Source organism: Alosa pseudoharengus, unplaced genomic scaffold, assembly GCF_046254945.1.
Source record: "Alosa pseudoharengus isolate Yale_2024_CS ecotype anadromous, Long Island Sound unplaced genomic scaffold, YU_APseudo_1.1 YU_APseudo_1.1_scf_7, whole genome shotgun sequence".
NCBI lineage: Eukaryota > Metazoa > Chordata > Actinopteri > Clupeiformes > Clupeidae > Alosa > Alosa pseudoharengus.
In genome coordinates, this window is record NW_027468859.1 from 41,258,454 (window position 1) to 41,285,275 (window position 26,822).

General features: G+C 40.3%; 1 protein-coding gene across 1 annotated transcript in view; it reads right to left on the reverse strand.

Moving 5' to 3' along the window:
• Positions 1–26,822, reverse strand: part of cd2ap (CD2-associated protein) — a 154,480-nt gene that overhangs the window by 47,124 nt on the left and 80,534 nt on the right. The window contains exons 10-13 of the mRNA XM_076272389.1: positions 19,356–19,454; positions 17,967–18,003; positions 11,102–11,261; positions 5,368–5,477 (exon numbers count right to left, since the gene is read on the reverse strand). Coding sequence (XP_076128504.1) covers positions 5,368–5,477; positions 11,102–11,261; positions 17,967–18,003; positions 19,356–19,454 — 406 coding nt within the window. The remainder of the gene's footprint in view (positions 1–5,367; positions 5,478–11,101; positions 11,262–17,966; positions 18,004–19,355; positions 19,455–26,822) is intronic.

The window sequence follows — 26,822 nt, forward strand, 5'->3', positions numbered from 1 at the left end:
TTATCACAGTGTGTGGCTGTGGCGCAAAGCAGCGCGGGCGGAAGACGGCAAGGGGAGGGTCATGTCTTTTTTAACAATTCTGTCGGAGGGTCATTGAACAATTTCTAGCAGGCAAGGGAGGGTCACGCAACTTTTGACTGAAGCACTCAAAATTCATCCGGTGGCCCCTTCAATAAATAACGAACAGTCCCTAGATTGCTGCTGGCCTATATGTCTTGGTTCATGTCCGTTCACAACTCATTGCCGTCAAACGCGTAGCCTATATCTCGCGGTTGCATCCATTACAAACAAACATGCAACGTGAACGTCTGGGATTGGGAAGAGCACTAAATGCTCTACTGAATAAGCACGAAGTCAAACCTTTAAATGAAAAACACTCTTTAATAATCAAAAAAATAAACCGCTAATGAAGTAAACTTGTGACCTTAAAAAATCGTTTATGCCTGTAACTCCGTGATAACAGGACGTAACAGGAAGGCATTTGGCTGAGCAACGGAGGTTAATATGCTCTATATTTTGTCCAAATGATATCTGTCTATCATCGTTGCACTCGGAGAAAACCAGAATGTTTAATTTGTCCTGTGTTTCTTCTACGGCTGCAAACGGGATTCACTCGCAGTTAACCAAATATTTCTTTATTAGGGCAGGGCAGGCATATTTCTGGCTATTAAATTATTTCTAAACCAGTCTGCTAAAGTCTGTAGTGAAGTCTGTGTAGGGTTTTCCAGGCTCCATTTCTTTTTACGAGACACCCTACTCACTTGAGCCATCTACCGGTTGTTTGGGTTGTTGCAGCGTCTCACTGGGAAAATACAAATTAAAGTCGCGTGATACCGCGTGATCCCACGCGCGGACCGCGAATGAAGCTGGCCAAGTCGAAGCACTGCCCACTGTAGCTGTTTTTGGGACACGTTAAACGTTCTTCATAATGAGCGCATCCGGGGAGTAAAACGACTGTTACGCGCTGTTACAACTGTAGGCTACAATGATTGCAATACAAAAATATGCGCGATGTTTTGCACTTTTGCCTCATGTGTTTTCAGGTTTGAGGGCTTTTTTGGCAAGATTGACCTTGGTTAGACTCTGCATATGTTATTTCTCCGTATGGAAAAATAAAGTCAATTTTCGACACACGTCTGTCATTAGTTCAATAACAAGTGTTGCTTGTTAAAACATGTGACTAGTGAAACTCAAATGATTTTAGAAATATTTAGCCAAAGCCAAAAAGTGTTAGAGAAAGAGAGACGCCGGTGCAGCTCAGATGTCTTCTTAATTTTCTTTATTCTTTAGTAAAAGGTGCAGAACATTATTAAACTTTGACTAACGTTTCGATGTTCGTTAGTCAAAAACATCGACACATCGAAATGTTAGTCAAAGTTTAATAATGTTCTGCACCTTTTACTAAAGAATAAAGAAAATTAAGAAGACATCTGAGCTGCACCGGCGTCTCTCCTTCTCTCTAAAATATCTGTCCTGGCCTGGTTGCAACGGATTGTGGCCAAACGACAGAAGCGCGGAGAACCCTCCTTTGTCTACCAAAAAGTGTTACTTTGTGCCCCGCGCTCCCCCACTGCTTGTGAAAAAAGGTGGTGGGGGAGGGGGGCTTAACGTGAAAAAGCTTAATGTCACAAAAAGGCAACGAGTCGTTTTAGGCTACAGGCTTTCATAATGGTAGGCTACAGGAAGTGGGGGGAGGGTATGGGATGACCAGAGCCGTCATCTATCGTCTTTCCAGGCACACAGCTTGTTATATAGCCTATCGACTGCCTTAACAGATAGGCTTTGCTCTTGGGTTTGGCCTTACAGCGAACTCAATGCTCTTGTTGCTTGCAGTTTGTTAAATAAAGCGATGCAGATTACATTATTTATTTCTGATTAATTGCGTCTTTTGATGTATTTTGCAACATTTGCTTGTTAGGCTGGGCTACATGTCAATGTCCTGTACAGGTCAATGTTCAACAATTGCTGGTGTAGGCCTAGGCTATGAATCAATTAGGGACTGTTCGTTATTTATTTAATTAAGGGGCTACCGGAGGAGTTTTGGGAGCGTTAGTCAAAAAAGACGTGACCCTCCCTCGCCAGCAAGAATTTTTTCTATGACCCTCCAAAGTGATTGAGAAAAAACGCATGACCCTCCCCAGTCCCAACAATTTATTGATGCCTTAGGCTACTGGGTCAATTTGGGAGCTTGCATGCTACGACTCCTTCCTTGAAATGCCTTGAAAAGGCTGTCGTTTGCACAATTTCACAAATAATCACCGGGACAGAAACAAACCTGTCAACTTTTCCCGGGTTTATCGCGTATTTTAACTTTTTCCTCGCTGTCTTAGTAGGAGCTGCAGGGCCGTCGCAAGGGGATGCGAGGCCCTGTGCGAACTTGACAGATGCAAGGCCCTTTTCACTTACGTGCATGAAATCATGCTATAGCTTACTTTACACATAGCCAAGGCTACCGTCGGTGTATTTTAATAGTAGCCTAGTCTAATAAGCTACACCAGCTTGCCTTTAAGAGGGGAAATTCAATTGTATAGCCTATAACATTAGCTGAGTCACATATTTGGCCATATGGTGTTTATCATAGGCTAGGCTACATCACGAAACCAAATAGTGTAACAAAGGCGAACACTTTAACAGGGGGAATTAATTGGGCATGAATCATTGTGCTGAACGGTATTTGTCAATGAGCAGAAACACACACGACATTCAAACTATTGATAAGATGTACTGGTCTGTATCTATAGGCTAACATTGGACAAATAAATGACACTGACTCGCCATATCCTGACTCAGGAAAAAAAAAAAATTCTTGCTTTGCCGCAAACTCAGCAATGAAATCATAGGCCAGTTTGCAGGTAGCCTAACGTCTTTTTCATAGAAGGGAGAGCCCAGTCTCTCCTGTGACATGGAGGTGCGCAAATAGTTTTTAATAGCCTGTTCAACTTCGAAAAGCTTCGTTCACCCGATGCCAGTCACTTATCGCAATTTCAAAGTTCGGAAAGCTTCATCTTTTTAAGTTTTAAGTGCAGTGGCCCCTATCTGCCCCATTTGGAATTATATCTCGAGCCTATTATAAGGTCCAGTGCGTTATGTCCTGGGATTCAGATGTGCTCAAAGAGAAAAGAAAAAACACTTTTTTATAGATGGTTATGAGGAGCAATGTGAGAGAGAAATTTGATGATCATTGATCGTTGTTTTGGGACGTTAAGCCTTTTCCATAGGCGTCAGTGAAGGAGATTGAAGAATGAGCATTTTTTTATACGAAAATATTTCTTAACTACAAAAACTCAGTGTCTAAAAACTCAGTGTCATTCAGACTCAACCCTCTTGTTGTTTTATTATCTTTTTCGTTGTCGTTTGAACGTTGGCAAGCAGGCATGTTGCGGTTGCAATTTAAGTGAAATTTCTACAGTAGGTCTACAACATGCTGTTAGGCTGGGCTACTGTCAATGTACTTGTACAGGTAAATGTTCAACAATTGCTGGTGTACAGGTTATATAATCAATTAGCTAAACCATTTGTCCAGCTGTTTAAACATTTTTTCGTGTTACATTCAAACGCAAAAGGTGCTTTGATATATTTTTCGTTTGAACGTCGGCAAGCAGGCATGCTTTGGTTGCAATGAATGAGGATAATTGCTTTTTTTGGCATTATTTTGAATATGACTCGCTCCAGTCTCAACAGCACGTACTTTTTCCACACGCTAAGTTCTAACACACATAGGCCTATCCCCTCTCGCTTTCTCTCTCTCCATCCCTGCACACGGTGCTTTCTTAAAGGAGCTGCACCATTTTACAACAATTGCATCTACATTTTCATATTAGAATGTTTTGTCAAGTGTAAGCTTAAACTACCGTGATCAATTTAAGTTCCCGTGCCCCCACTGAAAGTCTCTTATGCTCTTATCGTTTCACTATCAAATCTATAAGTAACCGTGACAAATAGGGTATAAGATATATAAACTCACGCTATTGTATTATCATATGTTTGGTAATGGCTCAGCTTTCTCTGATTGTTCTACTGACTTGGAAACTGCATCATGGAAGCAGTAAGTCAAGTCGCATCAAAAATAGTAGTGGCACCAAAGTGACACCTTGTGGTTGTTTGTGTTAACTGCAGTTTGTGCCATTTCTGCCGAGAAAATGGGGATCGTGATTCCTGAAGGAACCCGTCCAAACTTAACAGGGACCCACTGTATGTGTGTGAGGAGAGAAGACACGGGAAGCACTAGAAGCATGCTTTGCCATGCAATGGCATCACCAGCTGGTTTGGGAATCTTACAGTTAAGTTCAAGGCCCAACTACACAATCTGGTCAAAACAGCAGGAAAAATGATGGGAGTCCCTGCTCCCCTCACTCCCCACAACATCTTTGAGCAGTCCACTCTACAGCAGGCTGACAGAATTCTATCTGACCCCTCCCATGTGCTGTACCAAGAATATGAGCTTATGAACTCAGGAAGGAGGTACAGGAGCACAAACATTAATTTCCCCCCCTGTCAGTCACAAAATGCTTAATGGGCAACTTGGGCCAAAAACGAAAATAAGTGCTGAGGAGGGGGCTGTGTATAAGTGGCTGAACTGAGTGTAGATGTCCTGAGGCTGTGGTGTATGATTGCCCTGTGTGTGACGAGAGTGCGGATAGAGTGAGTGTCTACTTGTGACTGTGCTTAATATATACTGGGACTGGGTGGGAGAAAGTGCTATTTATGGGGTATTTACTGTGCTTTTAAGAGGGCTTGAGTGTAAATTATGGCATGATGGATGGTTGTGAATGTGTGCCCATTCATAATGTATTTTTTATTTATTCTATTTGTAACATATGTGCTATGTCTTGTGATGTCTTTTGAATTGTGGCTGTGGCAGCTTACCCTTTATCCGAAACAAATTTCTCCCTTGGGAGAGCTAACAAAGTAACCTTGACCTTGACCTTGTTATAGCAAGCCTGTTTATCTGGACATGCAAGAGATGTCATTTAGGGGGCAAAACTAGAGGGATATTCAGAAGTTCAGGATACTAGAAGTATACTAACACCGCACTAATCTGGGATACAATTAATTTATAAATTCCAATGTATTAATTTTTAAAATCATGTCCATAACAATAAATGTGGGCTTAACACCTTCACATATTTGCTTGCTTGTTTATTTTAGTGTTACACTGCACGCTGCACATTACCTGCCTCTCCGGATAGCGAAAATATTGTGAATGATGGAATTTACAAGTTTTCCTGCTTTTACTGAAGTTTCAACTCCCTTTAGATTTCCTTTTCAAACACCTAATTGTTTTCTATCTGTTTGTGCTCTTTCTATCTTTCTACTTTTATTCTAATTAATATTTTTAACATATTTGTTTTATTTATTTTAACATACTTGTTTCAGCAGTTTTCTCCCCCCAGTCACCAGACAATGTTTTTGGTTTTGTGTGTAGTGCTGGTTCCAGGTCTGACTTTGGTCTTGTGGAAGGTACCTCTCCATTATGTCTACAAGGGGAAAGAAAAAAGAAAGAAAAAGAGTAAAGGACATGTAGGTTACAGTAAACCATTTGCTGCATAACTCCAATTCCTGAAAAGTGCTCAAGCAACAACCATCACAAATGTGATGCACTCCATCTCAATTCTTAATCTCAATATTTACGTCTTAGACTGGGACCAACTGTTGCCACTGTAAACAAGTGACCTGCTTTCCCCACTACAGCTTACAGTCACAAATGCCTCAGTTCATCAGTTTGTCAATAACCATTTATGTTGTTATGGCTGCTTGCAGCTACATTTCTTACTATTTTACTGATGCAAAATACAATAGGCATTAAAAACATAAATCTAATATGCACAAAATCTTCACCATAGTTTCCAAAAAAGCATAACTTCTCACAAAAAGTGGAATTACAGATTTTGGGGTGTTGGAATGCTATAATGCTCACAAATAGACATAGCAGTGATACTCCGCCTGCTTACTGAAAGGATGTTAAGCAATGGCAAGACTTGAAGATTAACTTAACAGGAAGAATAAACCTCTTTAAGATGACCAAAATTCTTATTTAAATTCCAAAACTATTCCTGTAACGCCTCCTGAAGAGGAGGTACAGTAAATTCAATGTCTTCGTTCATTTGGTCAGGTAAAGCATGTAGACTGAAAAGGCAGCTTTTGTATCACCCAAGAGCAGATGGGGGTCTTAATCTTCCTAACTTAAGAGTTTTATCATGTAGCAGCTCAGACATTTTATATTGATCGTATAATATATAAAACAAACAAAGATTTGCAGGAAAATTGATCAAATGAAACAAATTTGCAGGGGCTGGTGACACGACCTTGGGACAATCCTGAAGTTATCTGGAAAATCTATGTTTAAATATTGATGTCCTGTAGTCTATGCAGTGGAAACAGAATAGCTAAAAGGGCTAATTATACTGCTCCAGCTTTGCTGACTGGGTGTCGACTTGTGAGAGTTCAAGCTAAGTGTCTCTGGATGCTTTATTTATTTAGTAGGGGTGTAACGGTTCATGTATTCGTATTGAACCAAAACGGTACGGGCGTCACGGTTCGGTGCATGAATTTACACGGAGAATACACGGTATAAAAATACATAAAACTCGTGTGCGGATTAATTAATGTCATGCGCAATTACTGTTAAGTAGCGAGAGTTACGGGAGTTCTTTAGCGACACCTAACGCTAATCTGTAGCCTCGCCTTAGCTCTGAAGCTCTGATTGGCGCCTATGTTTTTTTTTGCCAGGTCGTCGGTCGAGTCCGTCAGTCATTAGCAGCACTAATATAAGGTTAGACCCACAAGAGTTAGAGGTTTTAGGCAAGTTTGAGAACTTCAGTTACAGTAATGTTAGTAGCCTACAGGCGAAAGAGTGGTGGATAAGATGAAACTCTGTGTCGGCGTTGTTCAGCAGTTGTTGGGTATGTGAGTGGAAAAAATGCTACACATATTCGAAGCCATCACCCAGGGGCCTATACTACGAAGGGAGCTTAACCTACCCAGATGTAACCCAGGGTTACTTTGTTAAACCAGGGTTGACAAAACTTGGTTATCTTAAGTGGTGTTAATCGGTACTACGACGCTGATTATGAAGTTGATTTGTTGAGCCGGGGTTAACCTGTGCGCGTTCACATAAAAGGGGCGGGTTGCAGCGCAAGTCACCACTTTCAATGATGACGCGATCACCTTATTTTACGGATGAGGAATGCACAATTATTATGACAAGTTATGAGGAATTAAAACCCACTCTACGACAAAAATCAAATACGTCGGCAGTGAGCAAAGCAAGACTGTTGGCAACGTATTACAGATCGGGTAGCCTAAATGCCTAAAAGTAAAGTTTTATTCCCACATGTTCTTCAAATATGTGTTACGGAGGATTAGTAGCTTACGGAATGTCTGAAATGAGTTGAAATAATTAAATAGCCTAATTTGAGTTCATAGAAAGGCCTACAGATGCAACCCAATTCAGAAGTGGACATATAGATTACAGTAATAAGGATAATTGAATGTTTAAGTAGCCCCCATTGACTGATTTAGTGTATGCCTAATCCTGTGAACATTTCAGATGCAACACCATTGCCAAACGCACATGGCAGCAGGTGAAAATGAAACACAAAAACATTATTCAGAATAGTAGGTTTATATAGTTATAGCTTGCATTCCCACATGTTCTTCATATTTCCTAATTATGAAAACATGTAGGCCTAGCTTATAGCCTTCACTTGGCTATTGTTTTACAGCTAACAAGAAACAGGTGTCTTCGAACACTACTGTAGGAGGAAAGGCACCAGAGTGTTTTACAGTAGCAGAGGAGTTGGCCATCGCAAATAATAGTGGAAGGCCGATTATGGAGGGGGTTGAGGGAGGCGGATTCTGGTGCTGTGGAAATGTGTAGCCTTTATGTGCAGGGTAGCCTACAGTAATATGACATTCAATTCAACAAGTTTGTTAAAATGGTGATTTTTATTTATTAGGCCTACTGTAGGCTATGTCAGATTTATTTTAGGCTATTCTTGCTCAGATGTTCAGAATACTGTAGGCCTATGTCCGATTTATTTTAGGACATACAGTATTCTTGCATCACCGATTGAATACATGAATGTCCACGTACGGGCATTGCTATGAGACGTCTTCCTAGATCATCTGACAAAGATAACGAATTCCCTCGGCTGACAATCTATATCTTCATAGAGAATATCGTCCGGGTAGGCTATATATATTTTCTGGCGGTCTCTAAAACCCCTCGCCCTGCGAATAGAGTCCCTCACGAGTTGCGCTCCAATGTCGTATGGATCATCCAGGTACGCCGACATGTCTCGGGAGAAATTGTTAGTGGAGGGGTGGTACTTATAAAGGGTGTGGTTAACGGAAACCTCGGGTTAACCAAGAACATAACCTGGTCGGAGCAGGTTTGAGATGCAGCGTAAATTGCCATGGCAGCATACCTCGGTTAAAACCTATCCACCTTTCGTAGTACGGGTTAATCGGGAAGTTACGCCACACGATCAAGTTACTCTCGAAGTTACCAGAGCCCGTCTACGGAGAGCCTTGCCACTCCGTATTAAGTCCCATTGTACCGAATTTTGGATGCAGTTCCACCAGAGTTCCACTGGGGGCGATCACCATGAGTGCAGAATGAATGGGAGTCAATGGAGCTAGACAGCTAAATTGGTCTCTTTCACCTGATTGTCGTTGACAAATCTCAGATTTGATTGTAGTTTGTATAACTTCAACATGGGTTATAGGTCAAAAGTTGAATGAACGAGTACTTATGTCCTTTTTATTTCTTACAGGTTGGGTCGTTGTTGCACATAACACGCTAGCATTGTGCTAATGAATGACGTCATTGACACATTTGAAAGGCTTTTTAGAACAATTAAGTGACTTTAAAAAATATAATACTCAACCAAGTGTATTTTCTTTGCCTCCCCTTTCGAATGCAATACTCAAATTACTTGAAAAAAAATTATATCCCAAGAAAAGTGGATTTTGAGGGGTACAGCTCCATAGACCTCCATGCATTCTGCACTCGTGGACGAGTGCCCTCATGTGGAACCACAGAAGGAACTGCAACCAGTTCAGAAACCGGAAGTTTTCCGAGAGTGGCAGTTCTCCCCTTATTAGACATTCTCTGAAGTTACCCAGATAAGCCAGAAACCCCGCTTCGTAGTACAGGCCCCAGATGATGTAGGCTACCAATCACTGAAACGAGGGGAAAAAACACTTCCCCTGCGCTTCAGCAGCCTTTGGATATACAAATAGGGCCAAAACATATGGCTTAAATTAAACGATTTCGTAATGACAGAAAGCTATGTAAATCGCGTGGTAATTACCTTTATGTTGGGGTAACTTGTAACTTCTCACATGAGGAGCTGGTAGTGTTAAGTGCATAGACAGTAAAATAAAGTGACAACGCTAAACAGGCTAATAAACAAACCATGCTACGGTGAGTTAACGTCAAAGGGCAAAGTCACGTGACTTCTAGTTGTAGTCTGTTTATGAAATGAAAGGAGCAATTTCGTTTTTAAAAAAAAAGGCAAAATAGTTTGATATTTTCACAGTTAGTAGGCTAGATTATTACTTACACAATAAAAACAATATTGAGGCAAATTGTAGACCCTTCCATATACAACTAAACACAGATGTTGAAGGTCTTGCTTAAGTGGATTTTTAAAAATCATTTTTCTATGTAATTTGCACTTTCAGAAATAAGAGATGATGTAGGCCTATTTTCAGTTTTATAGCTGATTGTCTTATTTTGTTTACAAGTTACAGATGGAGTCTGGGTACTTATTGTACTAGCCTACATCTTACACACTTCAGGCTGTTGCAGATAGCTCAGGGAAGAGACTGTATGACACTAGGTGGTACAGCCTGAGACATGTACAAAAAAAAATGCTTTCTGCATTTTTGTTTTGCTTTTCCCTCCATTGTACCGAACTCGTACCGAACCGTGATGTCCGAACCGAGGTATGAACCGAACCGTGACTTCTGTGTACCGTTACACCCCTATTATTTAGTGCACTTTTAAAAAATGTTGATTATAACTTGCATTCAAGTCCTATTTTTGTTTTATACACCCTCCAGTAGTAGCAGTATTAAGCCAGAATTGTTTTTAGTAGCTTGGTTCAACTGCAGAAGAAACATACAAAAGGCTACTACCAATGATTCCATATGTTACGACCTAACTATGCTTTTTGGAGAGCTACGACACTGTTTGAAATTCTGCAATGCAATGCTAAATAAATGACTGGTTTAAAGAGGCCTGCAGCATTTTCCATACTCAAGATTCTCTAACGGCTCCCACACACAGCTGCGTGCATCGCGTTGCTGGAGACGCATCCCATTCACTTTACATGGGCTCACGTGATCCGTTGCCGAACTGAATTGTGGGTCCGTTGCGTCGCGTTTCTCCCGCCGCTCGCTTTGAGGAGTTCAGCTGTTGCTGCACCGACAGACGGCACCCGCCAGTCAAGCCAATCTACGGACGGCACCAACCAATCATATTACGGTTTTACTTCAAGTCATTTGCATAGCTACCGTCGGGAACACCCACTGGCATGTGTTGACGGAACGCAGCTGTGTGTGGGAGCCGTTACTTCATGAAGGGTGATGTTTTTCCGAGAGGTGGGAGCGGAGAAGAGGGCACTAAACAAGGTTACGGCATGAAGTGCAGTTCAAAAAATCGTGGTAGGCTACTTACATCTTTTAAAACAAAAGAATTCAGCAAGATGCATTCAATGTCAAGAAAAACTGAGTGCATACATAGACTAACAATAATTTAATGTGATGTGGCCGTTTTAATCTAATGTGTACCCCTGTTTAAACTTGATTTACGTAAAATGTGACACTTTACCAATTTTGATGACACTATATGCAATTATTTTGAAAAGTAACCATTTTGGACATGATATTCATCAGACAATATATATGATGTAAGTTGCTTTGGACAAATGTGTATGCCAAATACCATAAAAAAACCCACCACTTGTTGTTGGGCAGTTACACGTAAAAATCACTGATTAATTTCATACTGATTATTTCATCCTAGGAGTGGTTAGAATGTGGGGGACTAGTCAGTTAATAAAGGCTGATATGTAGAAATGATAAAACTAACTTAGCAGTTGGAGTGGCAGGAGATGATGCTAGAGGTTTCTCAGGTCGTTTGGGAGGTCCAGCTCCTGAGCGCCCTTTGCCAGGTGGAGGGATTGGCTTTTTAGGTGGAACCATAGGAGCAGCAGGCTTTGATGGTTTGTGATCTTGAACCATCTTGTCACCTGAATAGAACAGAAAATACTAGATAAGTGAATGGAAATCACCAAAAAAACAGAGTACTTACAGTATAAGCAGTATATGACCGTCGACCTACAACACTGAAGTGTTGATATACTGAGATGCTAAACGCATGTTTGATAAAGTACATTGGGGCTCCACTTGTTCTTTGCCATAAAACTTGTGATCCCTGAACAGAATGGAAGAGTGTCTACTAATAAGATCAAATCAATCTTATTAAAAAATAATCAAAATTATTCAATAAGCCTGAAGAGACTGTGGGTTCCAGTGATTTTAGAACAACTAAGGAATAGGATCTATAGAATGAAAGGATGTCAATGTGAAGGGTTGTGTGAATGGCACTGAACACAATTCAAACAATCATAAAGGACTGGAACTATCCATTTTAAAATCTCTTTCCCTTTGACGTGTTGCCAGAACACCAACCGTATGGACCCCAGAGCGATAGCACAAAACCAATACGTCTTACAAGGCGAAAACGCAGAAAGGCTAGATTCAGCGCTAGCTATCAAGGTAACCTCTATGATCTAGAAAATATGATTAGACAAATTAGGAAAGAAACTGACCAGGAATTGAATCGTAATGTTAAACCAATTACTTTGCAACCTACTCTTGAATTAAGATCACCTGAAAGCGTGGAAGTGAATGAATGTGTTGAAGCGGATGTTGAACAATGTGCAGGATTATTAAACCAGATCACCTTGACCTCAGAAATAGTTGATGATTATTGAATGTGAATAAAAGAATGGAAAATGAATCATAACTGCAAACAATGACCTCATAATAAATAATAAAGTGCAATGAATGAAATGTATCATTACAAGTATTTTAGTAGCCTGACCTTGTAAAGTCTAGGGAATTATGCATGTAAGGAATTGTATGTCTTAAACTGTGAAATGGGTAAAGTGCCTTTAAACTGTTTAAATGAATGTATTCAGATTGCATTGTGTGAAGGTTAATGCCATAAGTGTTTGTAACCTGTAAGAATGTAACCGATCTCTCTTGATGACTGTAAAAGTGTATGTTGCTAAATGTAATGTGTCACATGGTTATAATTGCCATTGAATGTAAACTGTTTGTGTAACCTGTGGAAACTATCTGTAAACCTGAATGTGATGTATCGTCTCCGAAATGTAACCCGGAGAAGTATGTTAATGCGTGTCATCTTATATTGTTGGTTAAGATCAGTGACTTCTAGAATGTATTAGCTATGGTGAGAATATTCCCAGCTATATTCCCAAAGCTGCCGTGAGAATATTCCCAGCTATGTTCCCAGCTAACGTGAGAATATTCCCAGCCCTCGTGGGAACTTTTAGAAGGTTCTAAACTGTCGTGGGAAAGATTGATTTGCCTTAGGAATGTGTGGGGGAGGTCATGTCTACCTAGTATAAATAAGGGCTGAACTAGACAATCGGGGCTGCTTCTTCTTTTTTCCTTCCTTCAACTCGCTGGGTTTTTGCTTTATGATGTCGCGTGTGGTTGTTAGAATTCGTCCTCCGAAATTCGTTGAGAAGCAAAGTGTTGGACGTCGTGCCAGGCTGAGTCGTGGACCGAAACTCCGTGGAACCTGTTGCAGATATCAGACCTGCTACTCCGACAGAGAGTGACTGCAGAAGACAATCAGCTGACTTTTTCCCTTTTTTGAGGACTTACTTTTTTTCCGTATATTCTCTTTTTCTCCATTTGTGGATTTACTATTTTTATTGTAATCTCTTCTCCATTTGTGGATTTACTATTTACCTATTTTGTGGATTTACTCTTTTTACAACATTGTAACCTGCAAGTGGATATTACGCCGCATTTTGTTATCATCTCCAAAGTGCTGAAAAGTAAAGAACTCATTTAACCTTGGCATCTAATTCTTCAAGCAGTATTTTTTGTCTTTTCTTGGTTTTCCTACGAATTCCAGCAGGAGGGTAAGATAACGTGTCTCTTCTGTGGTTATTCATCTGTCTTTTCTAAGACTTAGGTCAGCGTGACTTTATACTGAAGGACGGTAAGAAGGTCTCCACTCTTTAAAAACCTAAGCAAGAAGTAGCCTATAACCTGTGTCTCTAGATAAATTCTAGGGTCAAACATCTTCGCACGTTAGCCAACTGTTCGAGACCTAGGCGTAGTCGCTCCTTATTTCATAAACATCTCAATAAATCCACCACGGAAGCCTGATCAACTTCCAAGGGGGATATTTAAAAATAGGAGCTTTAGGTTATCTGCGCCGCAGAGGGAAGTCGTGCGACTGCACTCGACAGTAGGTCCCTGCTATCTACAATTACCTCCAGGGATGTATCGTAGGTTTTAACTGCTTAGGCCTGGGATTACGTCTGAGAAACGGCTGACGTTGACTAGGTTCTGGGGGTTACCTGCAGGGGGCAACACACCTTCAAGATCATATTGTGCACTTTATGTGACATCAAAATTGTAGTTCAACCCACATATTTATACCTCTTCAAACACATCCCAGTCATTAAGACCGTATTTCCCCCCTCATGATCGCCATATCAATTAATTACTATGGAGAAGTAAGCCTGCATGCATTAGAATTTACCCAACTACCAACTACTCCACTTGCACGTCGTGAATAATAATGCCCCTTAGCTGTTCTTCAATCAGTATAACCAATGGCATCTTGGGGCTTATTGCTTAATTAGACCACATTTACATAATTATAAATAGTGGGTCCTGTTGTATAGCCTTATACTGCTTTATGATAGTAAATGTGTATGGCAAAATAGTTTTCATATGTTTACTAAAATGTCTAGGGGATGTAGACACTTAGTTACAAAGGAGTACAGTGGGCAGTGCTTCGATTTGGCCAGCTTCCCTCGCGGTCCGCACGCGGGATCACGCGGGATCACGCAACTTTAATTTGTATTTTTCCAGTGACGCTGCAACGACGCTGCAACGACCCAAACAACCAGCAGATGTCTCAAGTGAGCAGGGTGTCTCATAAAAAGAAATGGAGCCTGGAAAACCCTACACAGACTTCACTACAGACTTTGGCAGACTGGTTTAGAAATAATTTAATAGCCAGAAATATGCCTGCCCTGCCCTAATAAAGAAATATTTGGTTAACGGCGAGTGAATCCCGTTTGCAGCCGTAGAAGTAACGCAGGACAAATTAAACATAAAGTAATAACACAATCCAATGTGTGTCTCAATTGTCCCCCACTGACCACCTCACACATTTCTCTAGATTTTGCAACGACCTTACATGACACAATGCCAGTGGTTCTCAAACTTTTTCTTTCATTCCCCACTTTGATCAAGGGGGCATTGACTGATGATAGTGGAGATAACGTGTTATCCCGAGGCCTTTGCAAGTCAGCATCTCCGACGGTAGTCTACCCTATTAAAAATATACGTTTTCGATGTCCCAAACGGAGAGCCATACTTTATTGTTTTTAACGATCTCTATGCTACTCACCAAAATGTAGGCATGGGAACATGATGAAGTAGGCTATCCAACTGTTGTGTGTTAAATTATTGTGATTAAGAGCCAGTGGTTTTCAAACATTATGCGTGACTCGGACATCTAACTAAATGCAACAGGCTCATATCGTCCTCGCATTCGCAAAATGAGGACCAGTGTTTTGTCAAATTGCAAATAGCTATTTGTTTTAACAAATTTTTATGATAGTATGAAGTACTTTTTGTATAGGCTACTATCTTAATCTTGGAATATGGGGAGGGAAGTGGCAGTGTTTTTTTGCGCGTCTGCAGAAGTCAGCCAAATATGAATGTAATTCTGCGGCATAAAGCAGATGTAATTGTTTATTGTACAGAAAAATAAAAATGACATGTCAAGCAGTCAATTGACTACATTGCAGTCAAGAAGTAGGGAAAATTAATTTACGAAACCAAAACGTGGGTCATAGTTGTCTAGCCTGTTAAAAATGTCGCTAGATAGAATTAAATCTCCAAATCTCCAACAACATTGTTTTCTGTAGAAGCCTACCCAAGGCTACAGATTAATTCTGAACAGTTATTTCTCTACTGGCTCAATCATCACACAAGACACTGTTTTGATTTGCGTTACCCCCAACACTGACAGCAAATTGACATATTTTTTAGTTTTGTGGAGCGGCACCAGTAGGCTATCAAAAGATTTCTACCCAAGTAGCCTAAATCGAGGTAATGTTTAATTATGCATGATTTATTTTGTTATTGAATTCGTAGGCTGGGATTCCTCTCGGCAACAATTATGTTTAACGGTAGCATCCTGCTTTTTCAGAAGGGGCGGCAGTCAGGCTACTGACAGAGCGATGTACAGTGGCAGAGCGACGCACAGTGGCTGAAAGTGGTACTAAAGTTTCACGCAGCTTCACGCCGCGTAATGCGCGACTGAAGTGGCCATTTGAAAGCGACGCCCACTGTATGCTCCATTATTTTGACCATTGTGTCTGTTGTGTGTGTGTAATTATGCAACGCTAGGTTGATTGTCAAAATAGCATGTGCATCAGTCACATTACTTGAGGACATTGTATTTCTTAAAAATGTAAGGAAATACTAAAACAAATATGTCTTTGATAATTCACTAAAACTAAGTTCTGACAGTGTTTACATTTTTAAGTTTTGAGTAGAATGTAATAGATAAATACATCATTTCTGGTGGCAGTATGCATTTAACTTCTCCAAAGCTTATTTTCTGAGGTATGTTTGCCCAAATCAGTGTGAGTATGGGGGAGGGGGGGGGGGTGCAGATCAATGTGTGGAAGACGTAATTGTTCTAAGGGGTTGCATGTATCTCTTTTATAGCCTTGAGAACAAAAGGTTTTGTAAACAATATTTATTTCCTTTCCATTTTCAAAAAGTTCTGCGTCAAAATGGCATTTGAGCTGATCAAAAAGGTAACAGTAACTCAAATAACCACTTGTTACAATGAGGTATGGAAAAAGAGCATCTCTGAATGCAAAACACGTCGAACCTTGAAGCAGATGGGCTATAGCAGGTGCCACTCCTGTTCGTAAAGGACAGGAACCTGATTCTACAATCACACAGGCTCACCAAAATTGGACAATAGAAGATTGGAAAATGTTCCCTGGTCTATTGAGTCTCGATTTCTGCTATGACATTTAGATGGTAGGGTCAGAATTTTGCAAGTGCATGGATGCATCTTGAATTTCCCCTTCTATCTATCTATCTATCTATGCATCTTGCCTTGTAACAAGGGTTCAGGCTGGTGGTATAATGTTGTGCGGAATATTTTCTTGGCTCACTTTGGGCCCCTTATTACCCACTGAATATCATTTAAATGGCACAGCCTGCATGAATATTGTTTTTGACCAATCCCTTTATGCTCACAGTGTACTTTCAGTAGGATAACGTGCCATGTCACAAAGCTTGAATCATCCCAAAGTGGTATCTTGAACATGACAATATGTTCACTGTACTCAAATGGCCTCGACAATCACCAGCCCTTAATCCAATAGGGCACCTTTAGAATGGGAGATTCGCATGATTGATGTGCAGCCACCAAATATGCACCAACTGTGTGGGCCTCATTACTATTATTTTACTATTATACTATCATTACTATTATTTTCATATCACAAGAAAGTGAAGCAGTCAATGTTGTCAGTGCATTGTTCACAAAAGGTTTTAGGTGAAAACATGTGAATCAGAGGACTGCTTTACTAATGTAAAATTGCAAACATAATTACAATGGTTTCATTGCTTTACTCAGCATGGTTGCATGATGCTTCCATGATTCAATGATGAACAGTTATATGGGTGGCATTGGTTTGGGAAGCTTCCCCCATGCAAGCATCATACACTTTTTTTTTATTATTATTATTATTATTATTATTATTAAATATCATTTGAATGTTTGAATGTCAGGATTCAGGAAAGACTAACTTTTGTGTATGGTAAATGGCAGAGCAGATAGGCATGAATCACTGATCTGGAGATCTTTATTAAACAGGAAAAACAATTAGGCTACCATATATTTTGAGCATTTTTTATTAAAATCTGACTCTATACAATGCTCAACATTATTACAATATTACAGTATATTATTCAGTATCTACAGTAAAAAATCCATTTTGCTCTATTATAGTTACCTCGTAGCCACCAACGTTATCTGTGCACCTCGAGTGGTTTCAGTTTCTCTTCACATTTAATGAACTCTCATGCCACATATCATTTTATGCCTCTATGTTTGATGAAAACAAACTGGCAAGTATTTCCTGATTGTGGAAATGGTTGTTTTCTTTTTCTGCCGTTCCGAAGTTCCATGATCAATTGTGCCGCAAATTACATAATTTGATTCCGCAACTCCACGAATCAGCAGTCTCCCCGTTACAGACCGGTGCCGGTGCCCTGCGGCCCAGAATTTAAGAAATGCTGTGCTAAGATGTCAATATGGACAAAAATCTGAGGAATGTTTTTTAGTACCTTGTTGAAAATATGCCATGAAAAATTAAGACAGTTCTAAAGGCAAAAAGGGGTCCACCCCAGTACCAACCAGGTGTATTAATGTTGCCGGTAAGTTTACATAGACTGGCTCTCCATACTGTTTATGTCCAGTGTGGATGCTAATCAGTTAATCTACATTTGTCTGCGGTCATATGTTTCTTTTTTGTGAATATTATTTTTATAAATGTATTTATGTATTTATGTAGTGTCTCACAGATACAAATATAATCACAGACCAAGAAGCACATCTGTCCAATATCTGCTAATCTTACCTGTAGTTTTCAAAGGAGGTGGTGGCTTCTTTGGTTTCTGCGAGATGACCAAAAATATATTTCCATATTAAAACACATAGGGGACACACTCTATACAATACATATATTGATACAATGACCCTAAAGACAAACCAGAGGTTAAACCAAAACTTATGGTTAGGCCTACAGATTATAAAGTGTGTGATAAAAAACTATTATAGGATAACCACCACAGGAACCGAATTATGTTTTTTTTTGTGGTAGCGATGAGCATGGCATGGACTATGCTTTTGTTTTCTTGTGCACAAAATAATACGCTGTCCTCCAACCTGTATCCAGGTTGGAGGACAGCGTATGCTCCATTGACATATTTGTGTTCTTTTTTACCATGGACAAATGGCATGCGTCATATGGTTATGTAATGCAATGTATGCCAATCAGCCACCACATTTAGCAACACCTGTTCATATTACGCTGGAATTGTTATGAACGTTTCATGAATCACATATGAGACCTGTCGTAAAATGATTACTACACCCAGATCAGTGCTGGTTTCCACGTTTGATTGATAAATGAAGGCCAATTTGATTTTGCCAGTTGTAGGTAGTGCTACAAGAGATCAATCCCAATCTCTCCCCTTAAACACTCACACACTTTGATGTGAGTTCCCGCAAACTTTGTGAGGGTTTAGGGCTGTCCCACTGCAAAATTGTTAAGTGCTGGAGGGCTCGCTCGCACTCTTTCTGAGCCCTTTCCCCAAGTCGGCATATGTGAACACTTTACTCAAGGGAATTACCTACAATTCATAGAGTTGTGATGTGAAACACAGGGTTACTCAAAGGAAGGCTGGAAACTTGAAAAAACATTGGTAACAACTGCCATAAAACAACGTTTTTTGTGTTGTCAATTTTGGTCACAGGTGCTGTCCCATTCCTGTTATCAGCATTTTCAACCCTTACACCCTCGCAAACTTAAACTTGACCTGACGTCAGTGAGTTGCGACTGAGTGGCCAGCGACAGTGTATGAATCGTTTTCATATCTATGGAGTAAACGCTCAACGCAGATAAACGCCTAGAAGCTGGAAAAAAGCTATAACGACCAAATCAGAGTTTATGAGGGAAACGTCTACTCTGTTGCGCACAGCCTGCTGCAGCAGAAATGAAAGAGGTTAGCCCCGAGGGGGAACTTATAATGATGACCTGTCTGGAACTGAAGCAGGAATGGTTAACATATTTCTCGGTAATAATACAAAATCCAAGCAAATGAAATGCAAATATAATACTAAAATATAAGTTAGAACTACTTATCTACTCGTCCCACCGAAGAGTTTCCCAGACTAGCGCAGTAAAGTGCTAACACACCAGCACAAGAAGGCTCTAGGTAGGCTGAGCTCTGCAAGTCATACTTACCTCTTTGTCAATTTCAGAAATCAAGACCACAAAGTTATCAGGGAAAACCCCTTCTCTGCCATTTATTTCTCCCCTCCACCACCCAGGTTCTCCTGTGTCCTGTAACAACAAAAACACAGAATATAACAGAATAAATACCAATATAATATGATTGATTTTACTGGTCTGCTTGCTGACTTCAGTTAGGTCATCCATCTCTGTGGATAATTATCCCATACTGTTGCACCAAACTGATACAGCTTAATCAGTTAGAAAACTACAGCAGTGGTGAACAGTTACGGCCTGCTAGGTCTTCTCTGAAGGCCTAACAATTTTGTAGAAACATGTGTATAAAATATGAAGAAACAATAATGCATTCATTGATAATATTAATTATCCATCTATGTCTGCCTGTCTTCCTGACTGCTTTCTTCTCTTATTACAAGTACATGATGTCAGAGCATGAAAACAGACAGTAAGGGTAAAGAGTAAATACCTAGTAAATACTTGATTGTATTATTGCATTGTATATTATATACAGTTTGTTTCATGGTAATAACAGGCTCTTACCATAAGAAAGAATATATATATATATATATATATATATATATTAATAAGTTATTAATTAGATGATTGCATTTTCCATAAAAAAATCATACCACATAGTTACATATTCCACATATTGTAACAGCTAACATGACATTTTATTCAGTCAGTAAAAAAAACACTTTAACAGACTCGAAAGCAAAGTTGAGTCAAGGGAAGGAAAAGAGGGATAGCCTAGTGTAAGTGCTAGATTAAGCATGTCAAATTTTTTGTAGTACTAGGAGTGGAGAAACTCTCAGAAGACTGCACAAGGTTTTTGAAGACAGAGGTGCGCCCCTGCTCTGGTAGGAACTGGAAGCGTGTTCCACCAACGAGGATCCGAAAAGTTTGAATTGCTTTGAGCGTATGGGTGGCAGAGCCAGGCATCGTTCATTGGAGGAGTGTAACAGTCGACAGACATCAGGAGCGGGTTGCAACTAGTCTTTGCTATGCCTGTCATAAGTGCTAAGTTAGTCTTTGTTAAGACTGATCTTAGGCCCATATCTAACACCTGTTGCACCAACAGAATTTAAGACCTTTCTTAACTAAGTATGGCCGTAACGATGCGCGTTCATGTTCATGTGCGTTGCCAGGATACTCATTTCACTTTTTCATCTAATTAGCTAATTAGCTATGGAGGATCGAAAAAGAAGAAAGAGTAATTTCACTGATTCGGAAATAAGAACATTAATTGAGCAGTATGACCAGCATAAACATATTTTAACTTTGAAACAAAGCAACACCATAACCAACAAACGAAAAAATGAGACTTGGAAAAGCATTACGGAGAGTAAACGAATGCTGCAGACTTCCGTACAGTCGAAGAGGTAAAGAAAAATGGAAATAATTGCTCTCAATAGCACAGAAAGATGTAAGTCTAATAAAGAGAGTGCCGACTGGTGGGGGATCACTGCCTAAATTCTCGATATACAGTGAGAACATAATTCAGGTTGTAGGCGAGAATTCGCCAGCCTTTATTGGGTTGGAGGGAATGGATAGTGCTGCTCAAGGTCTTCTAAGGGCCTGTTTACACGTATCTAGATATTTTTAAAAACGGATATTTTGTATGCGTTTGTTTTTTTAATCGCGTTTACACGACATTCGATTAGAAAATATATCCATACACACTAGAACGCAAAATGATTCCAAAGGCGAATGTTTATGTAGAACCTAAAGTGTCGTCTAGGTCATCTACTTGTCTGCGTTGCCCTCCTCCCCTCAATTAGCCTAATAGCAGGAGAGGAAAGACGCTTTGGTTTACAAGTACTAGTTTATCAGTTTGGCAGAAATTACATGCACGACACAGTAGGCTATGATAGGCGAACAATACACAATATGAGATGGAGATGAGTTGTCAGTTATGTTATATCGTGGCAAGGAACGATTAAAATGTGCAAAAGCCTACCAACATCTCACTGTTCACTTTACACAACTCTGCGTCTGTAACACGCCAGGCCAACAGATTGCACTATCCCAGTCAAAGTTCAATTGCATATCCGAGAATAAACTTAGGTAAATTTAAAATGTACAGAAGGCTACGCGTTTTAGGCTGATTAAACCGAAGGGAAATTATGGCAAAAAGCGACTCATAAAGCAACTCATAGCCTACATGTGGACCGACGAGGTAGAACTAGGCTACTTTCTCTTAGTACAGTATAAAGTGAGGAAAGTTCAAGAGGGCACGGATTACATGCTAGCCTACTAATAGCCTATAAACATTAGCTCTCGCCCATGTTCATTTTGTCAAAGCAGCTCTTGGATGAAAATAGGTTGGCGCCTGCTTTATATCAACGCCACACCAAATCAGTAATGAAAACACTGATGAGCTGTTATGTTGCACTGCTTGCTGGAATGACGAATGCCACTCTCATTGGTTTTACACCCAAAAGACACCCATGACTGGTTAAAAACATTAGGCTACATTTATTTAGCTATCCACAACGTAAACAGGCGATTTAGAATGCCGTGCGTGTATACCGTACGCCCACACATCCTGCGATCTTAATTACATCCAATAATAGGCCTAGGCTAATTCATGAGAATATATCTGCATTTTAATAAAGACATGTAATAACACTGCCGTGATGTAAGTGTGGTAGGATATTGAGTATCCATGAGTTGCTAGGCTAGTGTTCATGGACAATGATCCAGCTAGTCTGCACGCACACATAGGGCCTTTTAACTGAGAAGGTCGGGGGAATGGGGCTGTTTTAATGACAGTGTTGGCAGCATGCAGAGCCAACATCACAACACGTTTCAATGTGCTAATAACGCTAAAACTCGCACGTCATGCCAAAACTAACCAGAATAGCAAACCCATTTAAAACTCACCATAGCATAACTTCTCAGATACGGTAATTAATCATGCCACAGCGGGCCAGAATAACAAACATAGCCTACCTTATCTTCTACATACATGTACATCCTCTAGGTTTGGAAATGAAGATGATTTAATCCAACATGTTATAATCCATAGGCCTAGCCTAGGCTATGTTAGCGTCACAAGACGATACTTACTTACTTACTAACATACTTCTACATGAAGTAAACAACTAAACAACTCTATAATTAACAATATAACAACTCAGAAGTCAACAGACAGTTGCTGTGTGAACCTGTGTGAGGTGAGCATGAAATAGTATGCGAAATATTAAAAATAATCGCATATCACGTGTGGTGTGTAGGCTACAGTTTGTGTGAAATGTAAATGTTCAGGCCAGGCACTGCACTGCACGTCAAAAGCTCCGCTCTAGAATATTTGCTGCACATATTAAATCGAATTGACCCACGACACAATTGAACGCGTCATCGTTTTAAGAAATCTTCACTTTAGAGTGCGTTTGTAAAAGTATGCGTTTGAGGGAGATAAATCTCTGTTTACGTGTAAACGAAAGGGCCAAACGCATACAAAAGTATGCGTTTATTCAAATATCTATATACGTGTAAACAGGCCCTAAATGTTACCGTTGAGACTGACACTTCCTACCAAGAAGAGGACAACCAGTGCTACAGTGGGCAGTGCTTCGATTTGGCCAGCTTCCCTCGCGGTCCGTGCGCGGGATCACGCGGTATCACGCGACTTTAATTTGTATTTTTACAGTGACGCTGCAACAACCCAAACAACCGGCAGATGTCTCAAGTGAGCAGGGTGTCTCGTAAAAAGAAATGGATCCTGGAAAACCCTACACAGACTTCACTACAGACTTTAGCATACTGGTTTAGAAATAATTGAATAGCCAGAAAATAGGCCTGCCCTGCCCTAATAAAGAAATATTTGGTTATCAAATTGTAAGCGAGTGAATCCCGTTTGCAGCCGTAGAAGAAACGCAGGACAAATTAAACATTCTGGTTTTCTCAGAGTGCAACAATGATAGACAGACATCATTTGGACAAAATATAGAGCATATTAACCTCCGTTGCTCAGCCAAATGCCTTCCTGTTATGTCCTGTTAACACGGAGTTACAGGCGATAAACGATTTTTGATGGTCACAAGTTTACTTCATTAGCGGTTTATTTTTTTGATTATTAAAGAATGTTTTTCATTTAAAGGTTTGACTTCGTGCTTATTCAGTAGAGCATTTAGTGCTCTCCCCAATCCCAGACGTTCACATTGCATGTGGAAGGATTATTGGTGCTTTACTCCCCTCCCTGAACGACATTTACACCACCCACCTCACCCGCAAGGCGACCACAATTGTGAGTGATGCAAGTCACCCCAATTACAATTTGTTTGATCTACTGCCCTCTGGGAAGAGATACAGAAGCCTGCGCTCCCGCACCACTAGACTCACCATAAGCTTCATACACCAGGCTGTTAGGATGCTGAACTCTCTCCCCCCTCTCCCCCCTCCACCCTCAGCTACATAACATCCTGGACTTTGGACCCACAATGGCTGCCTTGCACTACTCCACTTGTACACTTTGCACACTTTGCAACTTGTTGCAACACTTCTGCTGCTCTTACATAACTTGCACCACTATGCCACTTGCTTACTTAGGTCAAACAGAACTACCTCAGCCATTTATTGGCCTGACTTTGCACTATTATATTGACTGTCTATGCACAATTTCAACCCAATTTTGTTCATTTTTAATTGAAGGGGCCACCCGAGGAATTTTGAGTCCTTCAGTCAAAAGTTGCATGACCCTCCCTTGCCTGCTAGAAATTGTTCAATGACCCTCAGACAGAATTGTTAAAAAAGACATGACCCTCCCCTGCCAATTGTCGCTGTCTTCCGCCCGCGCTGCTTTGCGCCACAGCCACACACTGTTATAACGTTCTTCAATCAATCTTTCCCGTGAGCTTGCATGCTACCAGTCCTTCCTTTTCAAATGTGTTGCACCTGTTTGCACAATTTCACAAATAATCATAAGTGATTAATAATATGACAAATAATCCCTGTGCACGGGGACCGAAACAATGCATGCCAACTTTTTCCGTGTTTATGACGTATTTTAACTTTCCACCGCTGTCTTGCCGTTTTAATGTTTTCCCGTAGAATATCCCATATTTTAATACTCTCAAAACAGCCCTGTCATCGGGCCTGTCTCTGTGTTGCCCTGTTGCTACCCCCTTGCCCTTCCAAAGAAACAGATGTCTTCAAATCATCGTTTTCCTTGCTTGAAGGCGAACTTAGAGTGATGTTAACCTATTTAAGTTTAACGGCGTGATTGTCGTGAGAGCACGATTCATTGGCGCTTACATGTTCGGCCTTATGTCTACGTGCGCACCTGAGGCTACTCAGCTACAAGAGAAAGAATTTCCCCTGTTTGTATGTTCACTCCAAGTTGGCCTACCATAACTTACCAACTTTGCACTGTAGACCCTAACTGAAAATGCGCTATATGCGACGCATAGGGGCGCAGCTCCATGGGGGCGCCAAAGCGATGGTAAAAAAAATAAAATAATATATTTGGTATTTTCTATATGTAGCTACTGCTGTCCGTTTCTGAATCATTTCAACATTTTCTCAATGTTCTATAACATTTTAGAGGACTAACAGGCTAGAGTAGGCACCCTATCTCATAAGATTCCATCATAGAATTTTGACATAGAAGAGGGAGTGGGGGCGCCGTGAGCGCTGGGTGAGCAGATAGGCCTACGAGTAGTGAGTTGCCGTCTATGGAAAAAGATAGATACAGCAAAAGAAGCTGTTGACCACTAAAAATAGAAAAAGAAAGAGGGAAAAGGAGATGGCATGTCAAGGGATGCAACAGCAGTTAAATAAGTGGACGGTGAAAGGCAACAGGTAGGATTTAAAGTGATGACGTCTGTACTTGGAGGCTTGCAAATATGAATGTTAACAGACTAACTAGCGTTTGTTAAGCATAATGCCGATTGAAACATAGCCTATTCCATTCAGATAGCTAGCTGGCTACCATGCTCATACTGCACTTTTAATGGCCAACTGCAAACAGAAATCTCATTACATGTTTCTATATACTAACAATGAAGGCTCCTTGTAATAACTTAATATTGTGTTGTCAATGTGGTGCAAACAAACAAGGCTAGAGTGCCTATCAGCCTTATCCATTGTGAACAATAGCTGGCAAAAGGACGTTATGAGAACCGTTTAGACTCTCTTAGAGTGGCAATGCACCATTTATCAATACTTGTAAGTGTAACATCAAGTTAAACATCAAATTGGCAGCATTTCTTTAAAAACATATTCAATAGACACTAATGCACAGTAATAGTGTAAATTAATTGGCCTTTTGTTTTGCTTTAGTTGTTTGTGTTTTTTTTTTTTTTTTTTTTTTTTGGGGGGGCGCCAATATTGTTGTTGCATACCCCTCAAAAATGGGTAGTTGCGCCCCTGCCCCAACAAATCACACCTTCCCACCTCTGACATCTTAAAAGAAGTCAAGAGGACTCCTTACTCACAGACATATTCACAAACCTGCGGCATTTTGCCGTGTTTTGAAATCCTATGCAGTTACAGGAGCTTCCAATCGTGAGGAAGCAATTTTGCATTGTAGGCATAACTAACATGCAATAACGCCACCAACAACAACCAAAACTAGGCTAATCATTGTCAACATGTAAATTAAATGTAACATTATTGTTAATCAAATTAAAATGTTCTCTTTTGCAAACGTAGGCATAGTAACAGAATAATTTAATAACGTTACAAAGATACTACATCAATCCGTATGTTTCATTAGGCTACTAGGCTATTTTATTTTATTTATGCTAGGCCTTTTTATTCAGGGGCCATATTCACAAATAATTTTAAGGCTAAAGGTAGCTCCTAACTGGCGAATTTAGGAGCAACTCCTAAAAATAATGGGCGTGCCACTCCTAACTTTAGGACTCCTAAGCTTATGTCGAGAGGATTCCTAACTCACTAAGACCTATTCATAAACAGCTTTTTTGAGGCATTTTACGTTGCGATGTTTTGAAATGTGTAGCCTATGCGCAACAGGAGCTTCCAATCGCGAGGGAACAATTTTGCATTCATAAAAGGGATGCAATAACGCCACCAACAACAACCAAAACTACTCATTGTTAACATGTAAATGAAATGTAACGTTTCATTGTGAATCAAATTAAAATGTTCTCTTTGCAAACGTAGCCTAGGCATATGGTGACAGATTAATTTAATAATGTTGCAAAGGTAGGCTACTGCATCAATCCATAGGCCTATGTTTCATTAGGCTACTAGGCTATTTGTTTTGCCTTACTCTTTATTAATTTAGGCTAGGCCTTTTTATTCAGTTATTAATCATCTTCCGTCCTTCGCACTACTTGTGTAGCGCACGCATTCTCCGACCTGTCACCTGTCACTCATCATCGGAAGAGAGGTGTTTGGAATTCCCGCGTTACAATCGTCAGCCAATCAAGGTGGTCACTTCAGTCAAGCTCGTGCATGAGTAATGACGTCCTCCATAGCAACGAAGAC